Here is a 20095-nt window from a genome sequence, read left to right on the forward strand (position 1 = left end):
CGTCGTCTTTTGCACATGAGGTTTATTATTTCCCTTGCTCCCTCTTGGCTTTTGGCCAAAATGAATATTCCTCATCTACCAGCTCCTAGGGGAAGAAGAATTAATTGCAAAAAAGGTAGAGAGAATGAGAAACAATGTTCTGGAAACCTTGAAACAATTTATTGAGTTGCTTTATACAAGATTAACAATTTCCACACCACCCCCCACACCAACAAAGTCGCGCCGCACAAAAGCCACAGCTCCTCTCACACCTCAGGAGCAGCTGGCCGCACCGAGGGCAGCCCCGCAGCCCCCGGCCCCGGAGCCCGCTCTGCCTGCCGGTCTGCCCGGCCATGGCTGTGAAAGTCATTCACTCTTTCATTACCACAAATAAAGCATAAACAAGAAAAAGAAATCTCATAAACTCCCCATCAAAGAAACGTTTCCCTGAGGCAAGAGGCATCACTAGATTCCTAAAAATGAGGGTACTCTGCTCCAGCTGCACACTCAATGGTACATGGGGAGGAGGGAGCGCTGCAGGGAAGGGACCTCGGGTGTTCTCGGGTGGAGAAGCCTGGAGAGTTCCCACTGCTCAGTGTTCACGGGCGGCCTCTGCACGGCTCTGAGCTCAGCAATACAAATCTCTTCTTTGGCTCTTTTGCTACTACCTAAGACTATTCTGTAAACAAACTGGAAACCCAAGTTGCAAAAAATAGATATAATGAAGGGAAGGAATCCACTCTAGCCCGATGTGAAACACATGTTGGTTCTTACGTTATTTAAAAAAAAAGGGGGAGGGGGAACCAAACAGCAGAGGCCTAGCCGGACGGCTGACAGAGGTGTTGCTCCGCTGGCAACCAGGCAAAGCTCTGCATGAACTGGGAGTTACTGAGCACTGTACCCTGGAAGGCAGGAACCAAGAGCGCAGCCTGTGTCTCCACACAGGCACACATTCTGAGGAGGCGGAGAACTCTCCGTGTTTGCCATCACTTAGCCGAAGCAGTCAGTTCAGACACCCTCGTGGCACATACTTCACAGGACAGGCAAATGCCCTCCCCATCCTTGTGAAGCAGCCATGGGCCGAGTGCGCTCCGGGTCGCGGTCCTAGTCTGTCTCTGACGTGCTCGCCAAGCTCATGGGGGCACCACCCTTAGGTCAACGCACAGCCCTGCTGCCGGGAGCGCTCCAGGATGGCGAGGCCTGTTTCTACATGGCAGACGCTTCACAAAGGTCTGTTCCTGCAGCTCTGCCTGAGAACGGTTTCTAAATAAAACAAACTGGAATGTCTTGAGACTTGGAACCCCTCATATCCTTGGCCCTCCAAGAGATGAAGGGCTTTGGGGCTCTGCAGTCCACCTGTATGAACTTGGAAAAAACAAAATGGGGGCCCTGGCTGTATTGGGACCTGGGATTTGGGGGCCCAGATGACCTTCAAGTCAGGACGGCACAGATTATGATGTGCAACTGTAAAAAACTCAAACTGGCTATGTCTTAAATACAGACATATCTTAAAAAAGTCTTCATCTGAGATCCACTCAGAGGGCTGAATGGACGTGTGTCTAATTCTGCTCCACCAAAAAGGCACTGGAATTATGTCTTACTATAATACGACATGCGCAAAGCAGTCCCATTCTATCCAATGCGTTAATGGTAATGACGAAATCTGGACCAAAATAAGTGTCTTTAAAAATCCTGTCACAACTGTTGAATCTACAAAGGTCTTTTCTCTGAAAGAGCTTCATTGTCATGTTCAGCAGAGAAGCTGGCCCCCACCATGATGAGCACACGTTAGATGTTCTGAGTATTTTTCTAAAAAAAACAAGGTAAGTCTCCCAGCTGTATATGAGCTGGGGTTTTTGTCGTGTTGAGCACACAGCCTGAGGATGGGATGGACATCATGACCACTCAAGGATCCTGCTGTCGCCAGGAGTCCTGGAGCCCAAGGGCACCAGGAGCTACTCTGGCCAAATGCCAGGGGTCAGGCGGATTTAAAGCGTGTGTGCCAACTGCTCCGCCCTGACACCAGAGCATCGTACATGACCCAGCACGCGCCCTAGCCCAGAGCTGCCCCTCCAACGATTGTCCACGACAGAGCCACGGAGCCACAGAGCCCAGAGCACCAGGCCAGTCAGTGCCTCCGGAGAAGCCCAGGGCTGCTCCCCTAACAGAAGGCACATCACAGTGCCAAGAGACGCTCCACTTAGCACTCACACCTTCTCCAGAAGAAAACCAATTGGCAGAACGAGCATAGTGATTATCCAGTTTCTGAGACCTACTTGTTCAGCTTCCGCCCAGACATAAGTGAGCTGGGCCTCTCTTCTGAAGACGTCATAATTTCCGTGGTACACCGGGCCCCTTTCCATGAAGCTGAGAAGCGTCTGGAAAAGAGTAAGCAAAAGACACAAGTCTTTCAGGATCTCTGATTCCCTTAAAAGGGTGGCAAGAACAAAACCTCAAGGAGCTCACTCAGATAGCAAAAGCCCCCGAATGTTGTGTGTTCTAAGGCTCCAATGAGCACAAAACCCCACAGCAGAGATAGAGGGCACAGTCACTCGCAGCCGCTCCAGTGTGCACGGCACCCTGAGCTCTGTGCCAGAGCCGCTAGCATTCCCAGCCACCACCACCCCCTGGCACGCGGGACTCCGCCCAAGCAGCAAGGAGCGCTCTCACCAGTAAACCCCTCAGGCCCTACAAAGACAAGTTCAAAGGCGCTAGCATTCTGAGTCTGCATGAGAAAGAAAGCAAAGCAGACACGGTCACACAGCTGGAATAAGCAGGCAGCTTTTCATTTACAACCACTCAGTATAATCCTCCAACGTGAAGAAGGGCTAAAAGAGACAGATGGTCTAAGAAAGTGCTTTCCTTTGGCTGTTGAAAATACCACAGGCCAAGAGTCATGTTTCCAATGGCTCTTCAATTATTTTGTTTGTTTGAAAGTGTGACATGCCCGAAATCAAGCAGAGGCAGTGCCTGCCATCTTTCGAACCACACACTCTCACCCAGGTGGCTCTGTGACCCACCCCCACATTATCCTCTTAGCTACTACAGCAGCCAGCCACCAGTTTGCGGAGTTAAGTCCACTGAGCTACAGCTTCTCTGGAGGAAAATGGAGTCACTGTTCATACAGGCTTAGCATCTTGATTCCTTCCTCTAAAGAAGCAAAATTTTCATCTTGACAATTGTCGATCCATTCTTATGCCCAGACAGCCTCTGGCGTTCGCCAGGAATGCATCAGCCTCGGGACACAGGGGCCAGAGACCCACAGCAAAGCTGGAGACAGACACAGACTTGGGAGTTGTCGGCCACAGGCATGTCTAGCCAGGCAAGCTCCCTGTCTCACTCCCAGCCCAGCACCTGTGCACCAGGGCTACCCAGGCTCAGCTTCCTGAAGAACGGCTGTGCCGGGACTGACGCAGCCTCCCTGGTTCTCTCTGGAGCAGGTCTAGAGTAGTAAGAAGAGCAGTAGGCCAGAACCAAGATCCTGGGAGGCTTCTCACCAGCATCCCATTAGGTGTCTTGAAGAATCATGTTCCAGGGGCGCCTGGGTGGCTCAGTGGGTTGGGGCCTCTACCTTCAGCTTGGGTCATGATCCCAGAATCCTGGGATCAAGCCCCACATTGGGCTTTCTGCTCGGTGGGGAGCCTGCTTCCTCCTCTCTCTCTCTGCCTGCCTCTCTGCCTACTTGTGATCTCCGTCAGATGAATAAATAAAATCTTAAAAAAAAAAAAAAAAAAGAATCCTGTTCCAGCACAGGGCAAGGCCCATCACTTACTGTGAAGGTGCCAGCTGGGACATCTGTGCTGCCTTCTCACAGCAATACCCTACCCCTTTCTGAAATCTACTGATCTACAGAGATGAGAAGCAGGAAAAAGAATGCTGTCCCGGGTCCTGCTGTGTTCCCTAACATCTGCCTTCACACTGAACTTAACTGGAAGATCCTCCTCTCTGGCACATATGGTAGCATCACAGGTTAGGGTCCCTCCTAAGACCTAGCCCTTGTCACCTTGCTGCTGTTTGGGCTCTCCCTTTTACTTAAAGTTTAGCTGGCAGCACATGAAAGGTGCAGCAGTTTAAATGTAAAGGCCTTTCTGTGCCCCAATTAGCCCTTGGATATTAGCACTGATATGAATACCTACTTTAGCTAAGAGATTCCCCTGCCTCGAACACAGGACATTGCAACCCCCCCTGTGATCACAGCGGGTAAAGGGGACCCAGTAGCAGTTTGAAGTGGGGAACAAGAGGAAATTTCAAAGTGGAAGCCAAGGTCAGTGAGCACCCAAAGAGCCACAGCCTTGAAGGACAAACCAGGACAACACAGTAACAACAAGCTGAAGACACTGAACTCCCTGGCAGCAGATAAGGCATCTAAAGGTGGGGAGCACAATGGCGTATGGGATGCATGGCACTCTGTTCACCTGGCAATTACCTGGCAGACTCTGCGGGATGTGGGTAGACACGGCAGCGTGTGGGAGAGGCGCTGCACGGGGTGGGCTGGAGTGCAAGCCAGCCAGGAGACCTGAGAGAAAACAGGAGGGGAGAAAAGAACAAAACACACACATTGAAGACAGGAACAGAAAAGCTGCTTCGGTGGTCGAGAGCCCAGACAACCTCCTGGACCAGTTCTGGGGAGGGGGTGCTCGGCATGGTTCCCAGGAACGCTGCCCATGGTCGCACACCAGACAAACACAGGAACCCAGCACATGACAACAGAACTCATCAGTTCATCACAGCACAGGCACTGGGGAACCTTCTGTCCCTCCAGCATGAGGAGAGAGGAAAGCAGCACTTACTATGGTTGAGGCCGTGGTGGAATGTCCCAGGGGCAGGACCCGTGACGATGGCATCCTTGGAAACCCCTGCTTTGGCAGAGGACTCGGCGCTGAAGGAGAGCACGTGGAGGGGAAACTGGGAGATGATCCCCAGGGAGTTGGAGTTCATGGCTCCGGGCAGTTTCGGGCTGCCAGACTTGTAGGATGCAGACAGCAGATTTAAGGGCGAGGAACTGGCCAGCAGCACAGCCCCACTCGTTCCTTTCTGGGGAGGAAACACGGCATGGTCAGAATGCCAGCTCTGTCTGCAGCTCACTCACAGACCAAGGCTGGTAATGGACGTGCAGGGCGGGGACCCACCCACAGACCACCCCTTATGAAGGTGCCCTGTGCTCTGCTGCCCCAGAGGAAAGGAAGAGAACAGTCTCTGAACTGGTGTGGAATGGCTCCTAGGACAGTGTTCACTTGAAAAGTTGGGTATTGGGGCACCTGGGTGGCTCAGTGGGTTAAAGCCTCTGCCTTCGGCTCAGGTCATGATCCCAGGGTCCTGGGATCGAGCCCCACATCGGGCTCTCTGCTCGGCAGGGAGCCTGCTTCTCTGTCTCTCTCTGCCTGCTCTCTGCCTACTTGTGATCTCTTGTCTGTCAAATAAATAAATAAAATCTTTAAAAAAAAAAAAAAAAGAAAAGTTGGGTATTAAGTATGCCTCCTTTGTGCAAGGAAGAAAGGGTATCTTCTGCAGACATCAACAGACGTAAGCATATACAAACACTGGTGTGTCCACACTTATATACATAAAGTATACACATATATTGGGGCACCTGGGTGTCTCAGTGGGTTAAAGCCTCTGCCTTCGGCTCAGGTCATGATCCCAGGGTCCTGGGATTGAGCCCCACTTCGGGCTCTGCTCAGGAGGGAGCCTGCTTCCCCCCACCCCACCCGCCCCTCTTTCTGCCTGCCTCTCTGCCTACTTGTGATCTCTGTCAAATAAATAAAATCTTCAAAAAAACCAAACAAACCCATATACATATATATTTTCATGTATTGATCTTTGTTTTTAGAAAGAAACAGGAAAAACACGGACCTAAGAAATACAGTCACCTCGCAGGGGAGGTAGGACAAGACAGAGGCAGTTAACAACTTGCCTCAAACCTTTCTACAGTTTTGTTTTTAAACCACATAACCTTTTTATATATTGGAAAAATGAAAACATTTTGACTGAAGTTCAAATTTCATTTTGAATGAAAACATATATTGGAAAATGAAAACATGCTCTCTCCCAGGTCCCACCCTGCATCCAAACTTCTTGTAATTACCCACAGGCAACCCTCATTAACCACTGCATTCTGTCAAAATGCCTTTGTCTGACCTGCAGAGTCCTTTAAAATCCAACCAAAAGAATCACTTTTCCTGGGGCTTGAACATCTCCACAAAGCTGATGACCTGAGAGGTGACAGCATTTTCATTTAGTTGTTTGGAGAGATGGACAAGTAGGAGGCCATGAAAAATGAAAGGAATTATATGGCTTGTTCTATACTACCCACAATCACAGCATCCCTGCAAACCAGTCCTTTCCCTCTGCTCATCCTCAGGAGAAGTTTCAGGCTCTCCTGGGATTCCTACACCAGAAAAAGAAAAGGAAAGACCTGAAAACAGGAAGCCCAGTCCTCCTTCCAATCTTCGGGCTCACTGTTCCTACCTGACCTTCAGTGTCAGATCTCACTCTCCGAGCAGGGCAAGGCAAGCGGCCCTGTCCACAAGACCCACGAGGGGCGGGCTGCTGTGCCAGGACACTCACTGGCAAGGAGGTAGACGATGTCACGCTGCTAACCGCGCTGGATTTTAGGGAGGAAGTCAGTAGCTTTGCCACGCCCTGGGTCCCACCACTGGAGTCTCCATTTGGACCACCTGGAGGGGCCACCAGGGTCAGCTTCTGGGAAACAGGTGGTTTTTTCACTGCAGAGCCTGGGACAGGTCTGCTGGCAGACTGTCCTGTAGAGGGAGGCTGTACACCGGGGAGCAGGTTCCCGGAAGTAGAACTCTGGACTGATGTTCCTCCAGAGGAAGAGCTGCCGGAAGAAACCCCATGTTTAGAGACAGAGCTGGCAAAGGGACTATTCTTGTAAGATGGCCCTGAAGAGCCGGCTGAGTGCTGTTTTGCTGGATGGCTCAGGGCGGTAGAAGACGAGGCTGGGGTCTTATGAGAGTTGCTGCTGGAGGCTGGTGTGCCTCCTGAAGAGGATGGCGTGGAGGGATGGAAGCTCTGGCCTTTGGTTGCTGTCTTCACAAGCTGGAGGAGGGAACGATGGCACTGGGGGGATGAAGGCTTTGGGCCCTGAAGCTTATTGACGAAAGGAGCTGGAGGGGTGAAGCTCTTCTGCTGTTGCGTGCCTGCATGAAAAACTTTGACCTGGGGGCCAGGCACAGGAGGTGCCGCTTGGGGTGCGTGAGACGTCCGCGGCAAGCCGTGGTGCTTTGCTTTGGACTGGTGCACTTCTGACAGGCCCTTGCTGAGCGTAGCCTGACAGGACAGCTCTTTGTAGCCAGAGCTCTCTGGTTTTTTCTCCTGAGAGGACTGCCCCAGTGCCAAAGCCTGTTCAGCCAGAAAATTGAGTGGAGACTGCAGAGAACTAGAGGCTGGTGGGGCAGAAGGGCCGGGCTTCGCAAAGTTCCTCTTCTCTTCCGAACACACAACGCCCAGCATCTTCTCCGCGGGTGCTTTTGAGGATGCCGGCAGTGGGAACTCAGAGCTCCCACCTGCTCTGCTGCTCAGCCCGGCCAGTTCCTTAGACACCACCTCCAAGGAGGAGGCCGAATTACGGACCAAGTCTCCATCCAATGAGTCCTCCAGGTTGATAGGAGCAGGATTAGCAAGACTGCCAGACGCCTGGGTTGGGTGCTCCCTGTTTGCAGCCCCACTGCTCAGGCCTCCCGTATGTTCTGAAGGCAAAGCCAGGGGGCTGCCCATCTGGCCTGGTGGGATGGAAACCTTTTTATCAGGCTTAGTAGATGATTCCTAAAGGAAAGGAGAAATCCTGATGTTTAGAAATGTCCAAAGGTGTCAACACTGGTCGTGTGGTGAGAACACAAATGTGAAATCACCACAAGGCCAAAAGAACCAGACCTTCCTGCATAATCACAAAACAAGACAGGAAGAGAACGGTTGCCATGCCTGCTTGGACTTAAAAGTGCTTATCTCCTTCACCCCCTCTGGCTTCAGGCTGGCTGGCTGGGGCGGGGCTTACCCAGCATGCCTTCTTGCTAGGTACCCATCCACCCACAGAGAAACTCTTCTTGGTTTCTGAAAAAGTGTAAGACTCGAGCAAGGAGATGTTCCCCTACTGGCCTCACAGTGTCTCAGGGTACTCCCAGCCACAATCAGAAAATGATGCATGGCACGAGAACTGCCTTAGCTTTCTTTTCCTCCTTGGTCTTCTCCAGCATGTCTCCTCTGCTGGGTGCAAAGGAAAAGTCCCATCATGGGAGTGGGAACAGGGTCTATCTCATCACTCACACCCCAGGGCTTCCAATTTTAGTTTATGTGCTGCCGAGCACTCACATCCCAGGTGCTTAATGCAGTTCATTTGAGACCCTGTAGGACCTCAACAGATACTGTAGAATACAGAATTTACACAGCTTATTCTCATGGACTATTTACGTACAGTTAAGGGCACTATAAAGCCTCATGAGCTGTTAAAATTTTTGATAAAACAGCAATTTTTACTATACTGAAAGGCTTCTGTAATGCCCAAGATGGTTTTTAGTTCCATCTCCTGCCAGGCAAACACAACAAAGCACCTGTCCCTTCTGGTGCAGCTCCAGGCAAACCTGCACCCGGCGAGCGGACCCGCACCCGGCGAGCAGTGTTCTTCCACGGAAAGAAGACCACCACACTGTCAGACCTTCACACCAGCAGGGGCTCTTCACTCCTCAGAGGGCTGTTCGGCAGACCTCATTTAAATCCAACCACTGCGGCCGCTGCCGCCGCCACCACCACCCTAGGAACGGACCAGGAGAGTACTGTATCCTAGAATTAAGGCTGGAAGGTACTAAGTGGCCCAGCTCAGGTCTGTGCCCTGCCAACCTCAGGCCCCCGCAGTGGGCCAGGATGCCTCTTGGATAGTCTCAAAAGTGCCATCCAGAAGGACTGTCCTCCAGTCCAGCAAAGTGCAATCAGTGGCTCTAGTTTCATACTCAGAGGTTTCATATACACGGCTGGAGAGGAAGGAGACCAGCACGTGATCTGACTGCCGACTCACCTTCATCTTGATTTTAGAAGAGGCCATTACTTTCTTCTTGGCCCTGTTCAAGGGAATGAACACAGAAAAGGTTTAGAAATCCACAGAGGAGGTCCAAGTAACAGTCACTCTGAGAAGAGAAAATACTGAGACACTCACAGGATTGATGTCAAGTGCCCGTGGCCTCGTCTGCTCTCCTTAAACAGAGTCCTGAAACAGACAGAGAACACTAGGCAGTCTGTGCAAACCTCCTGAAGGCAGGCACTCTGGTTCTAGAGCTTTCCTGCCATCCCTAGTACTCAATGGCTGTAAGACCTTAAATGTCAGTGACCTGGTGAGTTTAATTCCTAGTGAGAGAATCTAAAGTGGCTGCACTGACCACGTGGAAGCAAACAGTCTAGGAGTGACCCCAAAAAGCTATGGCTCTGCCCCAAAATTTCTCATAGTGATTTTGCCCCCAAAGGCGGGAGTGCTTTCCTTATTGTTGATTCTCATTCCTTCCAAGAGTTAAATGCGGAATAACCACAGCATGTCTTTTTCCACAGAAACAACAGAATTTTGTGTCCCTCTCTGCACAGTTTCAGATGTTCAATCTGTAAAGAAAAAGGCAAATACACCTAGAGAAGGAACAGAGATGAAGAAAGGCTCCATAATTTGGATTCTGGGAAGATGGTGGAGTAGGAAGCAGCAGGAATGGTCTACCCATTTGGACAACAAGTGCACTAAAAGAATCTAAAACAACAATTTTGGGGGTGTCTGGCGGCTTGGTTGAGTGTCCATCTCTTGATTTTGGTTCAGACTCAAAGCAGAGTCTGCTTGAGATGGTCTCTCCCCCTCTCTCCCTCACACGCTTGAGCTTTCCCTCTCTCTAATAAAAAAGTAAATCGTAAAACTAAATAACTACTTTGGAATTCTACACTGTGCTGAAGCCTTACAACTTACAGGGGAAGGCCTGGAAGGTAAACTGTCATCAGTTTCAGCTCTTAGCACAGTTGCAGCCTTCTGTCCCCAGCCCCAAGGCTGACAGCCATACATGTGTCCCCAAAGCAGCTTACAAGAACTAGGGTGGGCAAAAATGCACTGTCCTTCCAAGTCGCAGGAATCTCTGCTCTGACTGTTGCTTTTCATCACAGAGATGCAGGCAAAGAGGTGGGCTCCTACTGCTGTCCACCCTCCCACCCCCCACACACCACCCCCTGTGGCAAATCCCTGCCCCTCTGGCTGAGGTGACTTCCAGGGGATTTGAAAAACTGGTGCCCTTTCTCCCTCCTTCATTGTTCACTTTCCCACTTTCCCGAGACAGATATTAAAAAACACAACATTCAAAACAACTGCATAGATGGGGAAAAATGAGAAAGTGACTACACAAGCTTAAGGAATGGCTGAGACAAGACCTGGGAAGAAAACATCAAGTAAATATAAAGTTTACACTGCCACCTGCTCCCAGGCCCAGAGACAACCCACAACCTTCTCAAAAACAAAAATATATAGAATGGGGGCCATAATTAATCATACTGTATTGTGTGTTTGAAAGTTGTTGAGTCAGTCTCTCTCTCTTTTTTTTTTTAAGATTTATTTGAGGGGCGCCTGGGTGGCTCAGTGGGTTAAAGCCTCTGCCTTCGGCTGAGGTCATGATCCTGGGGTCCTGGGATTGAGCCCCACATCGGGCTCTCTGCTTAGCAGGGAGCCTGCTTCCCCCGTGCTCTCTGCCTGGCCCTCTGCCTACTTGTGATCTCTGTCAAATACATAAATAAAAATAAAATTGTAAAAAAAAAAAGATTTTACTTATTTGAGAGAGAGAAATCATGAGCATCAGGGGGAGAAAGAGAAGCAGACTCCCTGTTAAGCAAGGAGCCTGATACAGGACTCGATCCCAGGACCTTGGGATCATGACCAGAACTGAAGGCAAACACTTAACTAACTGAGCCACCCAGGTGTCCTTTTTTATAAAGTAGGTTCCAACATGGGGCTTGAACTCATGACCCTGAGATCAAGACCTGAACTGAGATCTAGAGTCAGACACTTAACTGACTGAGACACGAAGGCACCCCTAAGAGAGTTAATCTTAAAAGTTCTTGTCAGGGCACATGGGTGGCCTGTGCCACCCAAAACAGGAAAGAAGTGACCCTTCAAGGGGGAAAAATAAAACAACCCAGAAACTCTCCCTGAAAAAGACCTAATGGCCAATACACTAGACAAAGACTTTAAAAAAACAATGATCTTACAGATGCTCAAAGAACTACAGGAAGATGTGGAGAAAGTAAAAAAAGAGTATGTGAACAAAATGGAACTAGCAATAAAGAGACAGAAAACCTATAAAGAAATTAAGAAGAAATTCTAGAGCTTTAAAGTACAATAACTGAAATGAAAACTTTCCTGGAGATATTCAACCACAGATGTGAACAGAGAATAGTGGAAATCACCATGTCTAAGGAACAGAGAGAAAAAAGACTGAAGAAAAGCGAATACAGTGGAGGAACGTGTGGGACTCCACCTGCTGCAGAAGTCCCAGAAGGAGAAGAGAGGGGAGAAAGGGCAGAGACAACAGTGGAAGAAGCACCGGCTAAAACCCCCCAATGCAAAGGATGAATATAAACATCCGAAATGCTCAATGAACTCCAAGATGTACCTCACACAGAGAAACCCTCTGATCAGACTTTTAAAACACAAAGACAGAATCTTGAAAGCCCCAAGAGAGAAGTAAATCATCACATAAAATTATCAACAGATTTCTCATTAGAAATGTTGGAGGCCAAAAGATAGTGGGCTAATATGTCCAAAGTGCTAAAAGAAAAGGTCCAACAAGAATCCTATATCCAGCAAAACCTTCCTTCAAAAGTGGGAGATACATGAAGATATTCCCAGATGGACAAGGGCTGAAGGACATCATCACCACTGGACTGCCCTGCAGGGAATGCTCAAGGGCACCCTGTGGGGTCACATAAAAGGATACCAGACTGTACTTCAGAGCCATGTGAAGAAATAAGGATCTCAAACAGTAAATACGGGGTGTCTGGGTAGCTCAGTTGGTTAAGCGATTGACTTGGTTTCAGCTCAGGTTGTGATCTCAGGGTCATGAGATCAAACCCAGCATCAGGTTCCAGACTCAGTGCAGAATCTCCTTGAAATTCTCTCTCACCCTTTCTCTCCCTCTGCCCCTCCCCCTGCACAGGTGCATGCTTGTTCTCTCTCTCAAATAAAAAACTTGAGCTCTTGGGAGCCTGGGTGGCTCTATGGGTAAGCCTCTGCCTTCGGCTCAGGTCGTGATCTCAGGGTCCTGGGATCGAGTCCCACATCGGGCTCTCTGCTCAGCGGGGAGCCTGCTTCTCCCCCTTTTCTCTCTGTCTGCCTCTCTGCCTACTTGTGAGCTCTGTCAAATAAATAAATAAATTCTTAAAAAGAATTTGAGGGGTGCCTGGGTGGCTCAGTGGGTTAAAGCCTCTGCCTTTGGCTCAGGTCATGATCCCAGGATTCTGGGATAGAGCCCCGCATCAGGCTCTCTGCTTGGTGGGGAGCCTTCTTCCTCCTCTCTCTCTCTCTGCCTGCCTCTCTGCCTACTTGTGATCGCTGTCAAATAAATAAATAAAATCTTAAAAAAAAAATTAAAAATAAATAAATCTCACACCAACAACCTAACTCTACAACTTAAGGAACAAAAAAAGATTAAATTAAACCTAAAGCAAGCAGAAGGAAGAAAATATAGACGAGAGCATAGGTAAGTAAAACAGAAAATCAATAGAGAAAAATCAGTAAGAGCAAAAGCTGGTTCTTTGAAAACATCAACACAATTGGCAAACCCTTCCTTAGCTAGACCAACTAAGAAATGTTCAAGAGAATGGGCACCTGGGTGGCTCAGTGGGTTAAGCTTCTGCCTTCAGCTCAGGTCATGATCCCAGGGTTCTGGGATCGAGCCCCGCATCAGGCTCTCTGTTCAGCAGGGAGCCTGCTTCCCCCTCTCTCTCTGCTTGCCTCTCTGCCTACTTGTGATCCCTCTTTCTTTGTCAAATAAAATAAAATCTTAACAAAAAAATCTCCTAACAAAGGCCTGGACCTGAAACCTTCATGGGTGGATTCAACCAAGCATGTAAAGAACTACTACCAATCCTTCTCAAACTTTTCCAAAAAACTGAAGAGGAAATACTTTCAAATTCATTCTGTGAAGCTGGCATTACCCTGATACCAAAGCCAGGCAAAGACACACAAGAAAATTACAGACCAATATCCTGTATTAACACCAGTGCAAAACTCCCAAAGAACTACTAGCAAACAGGGTTCAGAAGCATATTAAAAACATTATATGTATGCTCGCTTCGGCAGCACATACACTAAAAACATTATACATCACGACCAATTGAGTTTTTTTTTTTTTTTTAAAGATTTTGTTTACTTGAGAGAGATAGAGAAATCAAGAAGAGCGGGGAGAGGTAGAGGGAGAAGCAGACTCCTTACTGAGCAAGGAGCCCAGTGGAAGATCCCAGGACCCTGGGATCATGACCTGAGCCAAAGGCAGAAGCTTACCTGACTGAGCCACATGGGAACCCAAGACCAAGTGAAATTTATGCCTGAAATATAAGGGTGATTCAATATATGAAAAGTGACCAATGCAGTATGCCACATCAACAGAATGAAGGGGAAAAAACCTCACACGATCATTTCAGTTGATGTAGGAAAGGCAAAGGACAAAATTCCACACCCTCTCATGATAAAAAACTCAACAAGCTAGGAACAGGAATACCTCCACAGAGTAAAAGCCAAATGAGAACCCCCCCCACCAGTGAACATCATAATGGTGAAAGGCTAAAATCATTTCCTCTAAGATCAGGAACAAGGTAAGAATGCTGGCTTTCACCACTTCTATTCAACATAGTACTATGAGTTCTAACCATAGCAGTTAGACAAGAAAGAGAAACAAAAGGCATCCAAATTGAAAGGAGAAGTAAGGTGAGCCCTGTTTGCAGATAGGATTTTTTATTTGGAAGACTCTAAAGATTCCAAAAAATTTTAGAATGAATTCTGCAAAGCAGCAGGACACAAAAGCAACACACACAAAAATCAGTTGTAGGGGCGCCTGGGTGGCTCAGCGGGTTGGGGCCTCTGCCTTTGGCCCAGGTCATGATCCCGGGACCCTGGGATCGAGCCTCGCGTCGGACTCTCTGCTCAGTGCAGAGCCTGCTTTTCTCTCTCTCTCTCTGCCTGCCTCTCTGCCTACTTGTGTTCTCTGTCAAATAAATAAAATCTTTAAAAAAAGAAAAAACAGTTGTATTTCTGTACATAAAAAAATGAACAATGAACAATCTAAAAGGAAATTACAAAAATAATTCTATTCACAACAGCATCAAAAGAAAAAAACAAAACAGAAAAATTTAGGAATTACCCTCACCAAAGGATGTAAGAGACTTGTACAGTGAAAATGACAAAACATTACTGAAAGAAAGTTAAATATATAAATAGAAACACATTCCATCATGGACTAGACAACTTATTATTACTGAATTGTAATCTCAGGACTACCCAAAGTCGTCTATAGATGCAATGCAATCCCTATCAAAATCCTAATGCATTATTCGCAGAAATAGAAAAACACATCCCAAAATTCAATATGGATTTTCAAGGGACCCTGAATAGCCAAAATAATCTTAAAAAAGAATAAAGTTGGGGCGCCTGGGTGGCTTGGTTGGTTAAGTGCCTGCCTTCAACTCAGGTCATGATCCCAGGGTCCCGGGATGGAGTCCCACATTGGGCTCCCAGCTCTGCAGGGAGTCTGCTGCTCCCTCTGAAGTTCTACCCTTTCAGGCTCTCTCTTTCTTGCTCTCTCAAATAAATAAACAAAATCTTAAAAAAAAGAGAGAGAAGAAGAAGAAAGTTGGAGAATCACACTTCCTGATTTACTACCAAGTCACAGTAATCCAAACAGTGCATTATTGGTATAAAGGCAGACACAAATACCAACGGAAAAGGACAGAGAGCCCAGAAATAAAACCCTCACATATATGGTCAAATGATTTTTTTTTTTAAAGATTTAATTTATTTGACAGTCCAAGATCACAAGTAGGCAGAGAGGCCAGCAGAGAGAAGAAGGGAAGCAGGCTCCCTGCTGAGCAGAGAGCCAGATGCGGGGCTTGATCCCAGGACCATGAGACCATGACCTGAGCCGAAGACAGAGGCTTAACCCACTGAGCCACCCAGGTGCCCCGGTCAAATGATTTTTGACAAAGATGTGAAGACCAATGAAGGAAGGACAGTCTTATCAACAGATGGTGCTGGGAAAACTGGATGCCACATCCAAAAAAAATGAAGTTGGACCGTTAACACCATATACAAAAATTAGCTCAGCTTCATGACATTGGATCTGACAATTAGAACTTAGATAGGACACCAAAGGTACAGACAACAAAAAGTAGACAAATTGGACTTCATTAAATTTAGAAATTTTGTGCACCAAAAGATATTATCCACTGAGTAAAAAGGCAACTCACAAAATGGTAGAAAATATTTGGAAATCACATCTGTCAAGGATATTAGAGATTAATATCCAGAATACAGTAAGAACTCCTGAAACTCAACAATGCAACAAATAACCCAATTAAAAAATAGGGGTAGGACTTTTTTTTTTTTTTTGGTGTAGGACTTTATATAAATGGCCCATTAGTACATGAAAAGTTGCTCAACAACACTGATCACTAGGAAAATTCAAATCAAATCTATAGGGAGATACCACCTCTGGTATCAGTGGCTACCGTCAAAAACCCAGGAAACGGCGAGTTCTGGTGAGGATGTGGACAAAATGGAACCCTTATGCAGTGTTGGTAGAAATGTGAAATGACAGAGCCACATGGAAAACACCAATGGTTCCTCAAGAAATTAAACATACAATTATCATACAATCCAGCAATTCCACTGCCAGGCATACACACACAACTGAAAGCAGGGTGTGAAAGAGGTATTTGTATAGCCAAGGCCATAACAGCATGATTCACAACAGCTAAAACAGGAAGCAACCCAAGTATCAATAAATGCACAGATAAGTAAAATGTGGTCTATACGTATGATGGAGTATTATTCTGACTTCAAAAGGAAGCAATTCTGTAATGTGAAATACAGACAAATCCTTGAGGATACTATCCTAAGTGAAAAAAGCCAGTTACACAAAGACAAATTCTGTATGATTCCACTGCTGTGAGGTACTCCGAGGAGTCAAAATCATAGACAGAAAGTAGAACAGTGGTCACAGAATCGGGAAGGGGTGGGGAGATATGAAGTTATTGTTTAATGGGTATAGAGTTTCAGTTTTATAAGATGACAAGAGTTATAGAAATGGATGGTGATAGCTACATAACAATGTAAATGTATTTAAAACCACTGAACCATGCACCTGAAAATGGTTAGGACAGTAAATTTTATGTAAGGTATATTTTCCCACAGTGGGCGGGGGTTGGGGGGAGCACTAGCTCCAGCCACCTTTCCTGCCTTCGGATGGCAACTATGGTCCATTCACCTGAGAAGCTACGTAACTCCAATAAGCAGTCAGCCCTGCTACTCACAAATGAGACTTCTGTTCAGAATGGGACGAGGTTTCCAATACGAATCTATCTCTCAACTTCTACGAGAAGCCATTACCTCAAAACAGGTAAGAGCAGACTGAAGTGAGAAGAGCGCGCCCCAACTCGGAGCTGAAGTGGGACTAAGAACGACAAAGACAAAACCCCGCAGGTAACTTCCCTCTTCAAGGGAAGAGTAAGAGCCACGCACAGCAACCGGCACACACTCCGGCTACTCAAGCGAGATGGGGATTGAGTCAGCCAGAGGGTGAGTCCCCGAGGGCAGGGACCCTGTTGGCTGGCACGACAGAAGCACTCCGGTATCTCTTTACTGCAAGAACGCTCCACTGCCTCACCACACCGACCACGCTGGCTGCTCGTGGCCCTCACCTGGCCTGCATCCAGCCTTTGGGCCACAAAGGTTTGACCTCAGCATCCAGAAAGGCCTTCACATAGTCCTCCCAAGACTGGGTCTTGTTGTTCCTCTCCAAATCGTAGCTCTCCAGTTTTATCTTCACCACGTGACAGAGCAGCTCCCTGAGAGGTAGAAAGAAGTCAAAAACTTCAAACTACCCCAAATGCTTCTTTCAAGGTTTCAATCATGTGCTTTCAGCAGCCCTGATTAAAGTAAATGATTCTAACCTTCATTAGAAACACAGGAACATGCTCAGACACTGGCCCCACAAACCCTCCAATGAGGCAAGGTCCCAGTTTGGGCACACCTGATTTCATCATTCCACTGGAACTTCTTCCGGGGTCCCATTATCCTCCGGCCCCCCTTTTCCTCATCTTCTTCCTCATCAGAGCACATCCGCTCCCTCTGCTCCTTGTCCTTCTCCTCTTCCAGCATCCTATAGTGTAAATAGGACCAATGGGAACCTAAGGTCACTGCCATGGAAGAACTACTTCCTCCCAGACCCACCACCTCCCCCCTGCCCACACCCTGCCCCAGGCTTCCAAGACAAGGGGAAAATGCTGCAGAAGAGCCAAGAATCTCATTCACAAATGTAATCATGGGGGAGAAAAGAAAGAAAGAAAGAGTGGAGGCAAGAGGATGATGTCATGTGAGTGCCATGAGACACACTTACTTAGCGACCTTGGCTTGTGTGTGTGCCTGGCATTCATCCTGGTACTTGGCCATCTGCTCTGGCATTGCCCTTCCAATGGCTTCCTTAAGCTTCTGGAGAGGCTCCTTCAGACGCCCTCCCTGCAGAGAGGAGGACATTTTATCAGACTGGTTTACGCATCACTTCTTATACTGAGGATACACTACTGGAATAACTGCATGAAGGCAGGACAACAGCAGATGTGGCATCTGTGAAGACTCAGTCACCCTCTCTGCTGGGCCCTGAAGCCAAGGGACTCCACTCCACAGTTACCCACCTGTTCATAGAGGTGAAGTTTCCGAGCACGTTTGACCAGGGTGTCCTTGCTGCAGGGCAGGAATGAAGCAAGGTAGGCATACACCCCAGAACGGATTTGGCTACTCAGCTCCCGAGTTTGCACCTCTATGCTGAAGAACAGAACAAAGTCATCAAGAGCCCGCAGCTCACTGGAGCTCCTCGCATCATGAGGTCACCCTACTGCAGAGAGGGGGAGCCAACAACAGATCAAACCTTACGCTCTCGGTCACACAATGTAACTGAGTGACCAGTGCAACAGATCCCCAGGAGTCACCAAATCAGAAGTCCCACACCTGACGAACTTGGCTAGGTACAGAGGGCCAAGGCCCTCAGGTCAAAGACAAGACCGACTCAAAGGCAGTCAGGAAAACAGAAACTGAGAGAACAAGCTCTGAAGTACTAAATTTCACAAACAAAAAGAACACAAGAGCTTTCAAAATGAAAGTGATTGGGTTACTTGCTGTAGACAGGAAATACTTTCCAACAGTGTTTCCTTTTTTCCCCAGTATTATCCCTAATAAGGAGGTCAGGAAAATCCTCACCCCTCCAGTGTCCCCATCCAAATAAGCAGAAAAAGTATTTGTCTTCAATCCTTTGAGCTCTTTGTATTTGGCATGCCCCAGCAGGCTACTGTTGACACAAACCTCTCATGTGTGCTGACCCTCAGGTGTTCCCTACAGCCCAGGCTTCCTGACCCAGGAGGCCAATCCCCATCCTGGTCATTTGCTAGAACATTCCCAAGCCTTAACAACTGTTCTTACATGTGCAAAATCCTCAGTTGTTGAGCAAGCAGCTTCCTCTGCTAAATAATGCAGTGCAGAGAGAGAAGCCAGCAGAGCTGGAAGGCCGGATACCAAGAACTCGGTTTGGATTTCTATGTGCAGGGATTTTTTTGCTTTTTAATATAATTCATACATGTGCAACATCTCAGAGGCTCAGGCACCTGGGAGAAGTGCCAAGGGATGATATTTACATAGCCAGGCCTTGGGAGAAAAGACAGCGAGAGGAGAATGATCCTAGGAGAGCAGGCTCCTATGGCTACACCAAGTTATCTCTTATTTTTCTGGATTCTCAAAGACAGTCAAAGCAACACTTCTCTCTCTCATCTCATACTTGCCAGGAAATCCTCTTGCAACTGGCTATGAATATTAAACAAGTGTTCTAATAATACCTGTTGCCTAAGGTCAGTAAGGTCTATCATTTCTTGGAGATAAATATTTGGTGCACCCAACCCCCTTTTAAAAAAAGAATAAACAATAAAACCCATTTTTTTTCCCCTCTCATAAGTGGTTATCGTTAATGTAGTTCAATCAGTGCTCATCTCCCCGAGCCTGCTCAAGCCAGGCATGGTAAGAGCAGATGCCCGGAAACAAAAGATACTCACTCTAAGAGGGTGCCATTAACATCTTGGGTGAAGAACTTCTGTCTGCTCTCTCCTTCAGCAGCTCTGGCAGCCTGGTTCACAGCAGACAGTAACATCCGTTAGTGCACTTTCGCCACACGACCACACATGCCCGCAGGCACAAGACCAGTCAGTCCCTACAGAACACCTGCCAATTTGATAAAATCCTCACTACTCAGTCCTAATCCCAGATTAAGTTTACCTATGATGGCTATATGCTCCACAATTGGTATATCCAGCTTTTTCAAATGCTTTTTTCCAAAGCATCTATGCAAAAGCATCTATGAACTGTCTATTCTTCCCAGGACTTGAAAAGACAGCCACATAAAAGAACATCTACAGAGCCAAAGCAATCATGATGCATTGGATTCAACCAGCTAGTTAACCCCTGTGACTGGCAGTCTTGTCGCCTCAACTGTGAGTTGCTATTTCCATATGTCTACAGTATAAAAACAATTAAGAACCTCCACAAAACCACAAAATCCAAAGACCTTTATTCCCCTCACCCCTAAATAATAATAAAGTGCTACTTTAGCATTTAAGGACATTGTAATTCTTGGGAAATTCACAATCTAGTTACAGTGTATCACAAACTCTATTACCCAGACCATCTGAACTACTAACACACCTTCCTACCTATTGACACAAGTAGCAGAGCAGGCTACTATACAGTCTTTTGCTTCCCATGAGAACACAGTTAGCACCCTGGATGGCAGCCAGGACAGGCAGTCAGGGCACTGAGTGCAGAAGTCAGGAAAGCAATCCT

General features: G+C 47.5%; 1 protein-coding gene across 4 annotated transcripts in view; it reads right to left on the reverse strand.

The window, feature by feature from the left end:
- Positions 1–137: 137 nt before the first annotated feature.
- Positions 138–20095, reverse strand: part of UBN1 (ubinuclein 1) — a 38520-nt gene continuing 18562 nt past the window's right edge. Inside the window, exons 8-18 of one of the 4 annotated variants that reach the window (XM_004750440.3) lie at positions 19312–19382; positions 17908–18037; positions 17613–17731; positions 17247–17375; positions 16915–17061; positions 9146–9196; positions 9008–9050; positions 6547–7764; positions 4770–5013; positions 4406–4495; positions 138–2357 (exon numbers count right to left, since the gene is read on the reverse strand). In XM_004750440.3, coding sequence (XP_004750497.1) covers positions 2308–2357; positions 4406–4495; positions 4770–5013; positions 6547–7764; positions 9008–9050; positions 9146–9196; positions 16915–17061; positions 17247–17375; positions 17613–17731; positions 17908–18037; positions 19312–19382 — 2292 coding nt within the window. In that variant the 3' untranslated portion in view covers positions 138–2307. Of the gene's footprint in view, positions 2358–4405; positions 4496–4769; positions 5014–6447; positions 7765–9007; positions 9051–9145; positions 9197–16914; positions 17062–17246; positions 17376–17612; positions 17732–17907; positions 18038–19311; positions 19383–20095 lie in introns of all 4 variants that reach the window. The other 3 variants (XM_013055195.2, XM_013055196.2, XM_013055197.2) reach the window with 3 other exon arrangements.

This window comes from Mustela putorius, unplaced genomic scaffold (genome assembly GCF_011764305.1).
Source record: "Mustela putorius furo isolate JIRA1106 unplaced genomic scaffold, ASM1176430v1.1 tig00004007_pilon_pilon_pilon, whole genome shotgun sequence".
In the NCBI taxonomy this organism is placed as follows: Eukaryota; Metazoa; Chordata; class Mammalia; order Carnivora; family Mustelidae; genus Mustela; species Mustela putorius.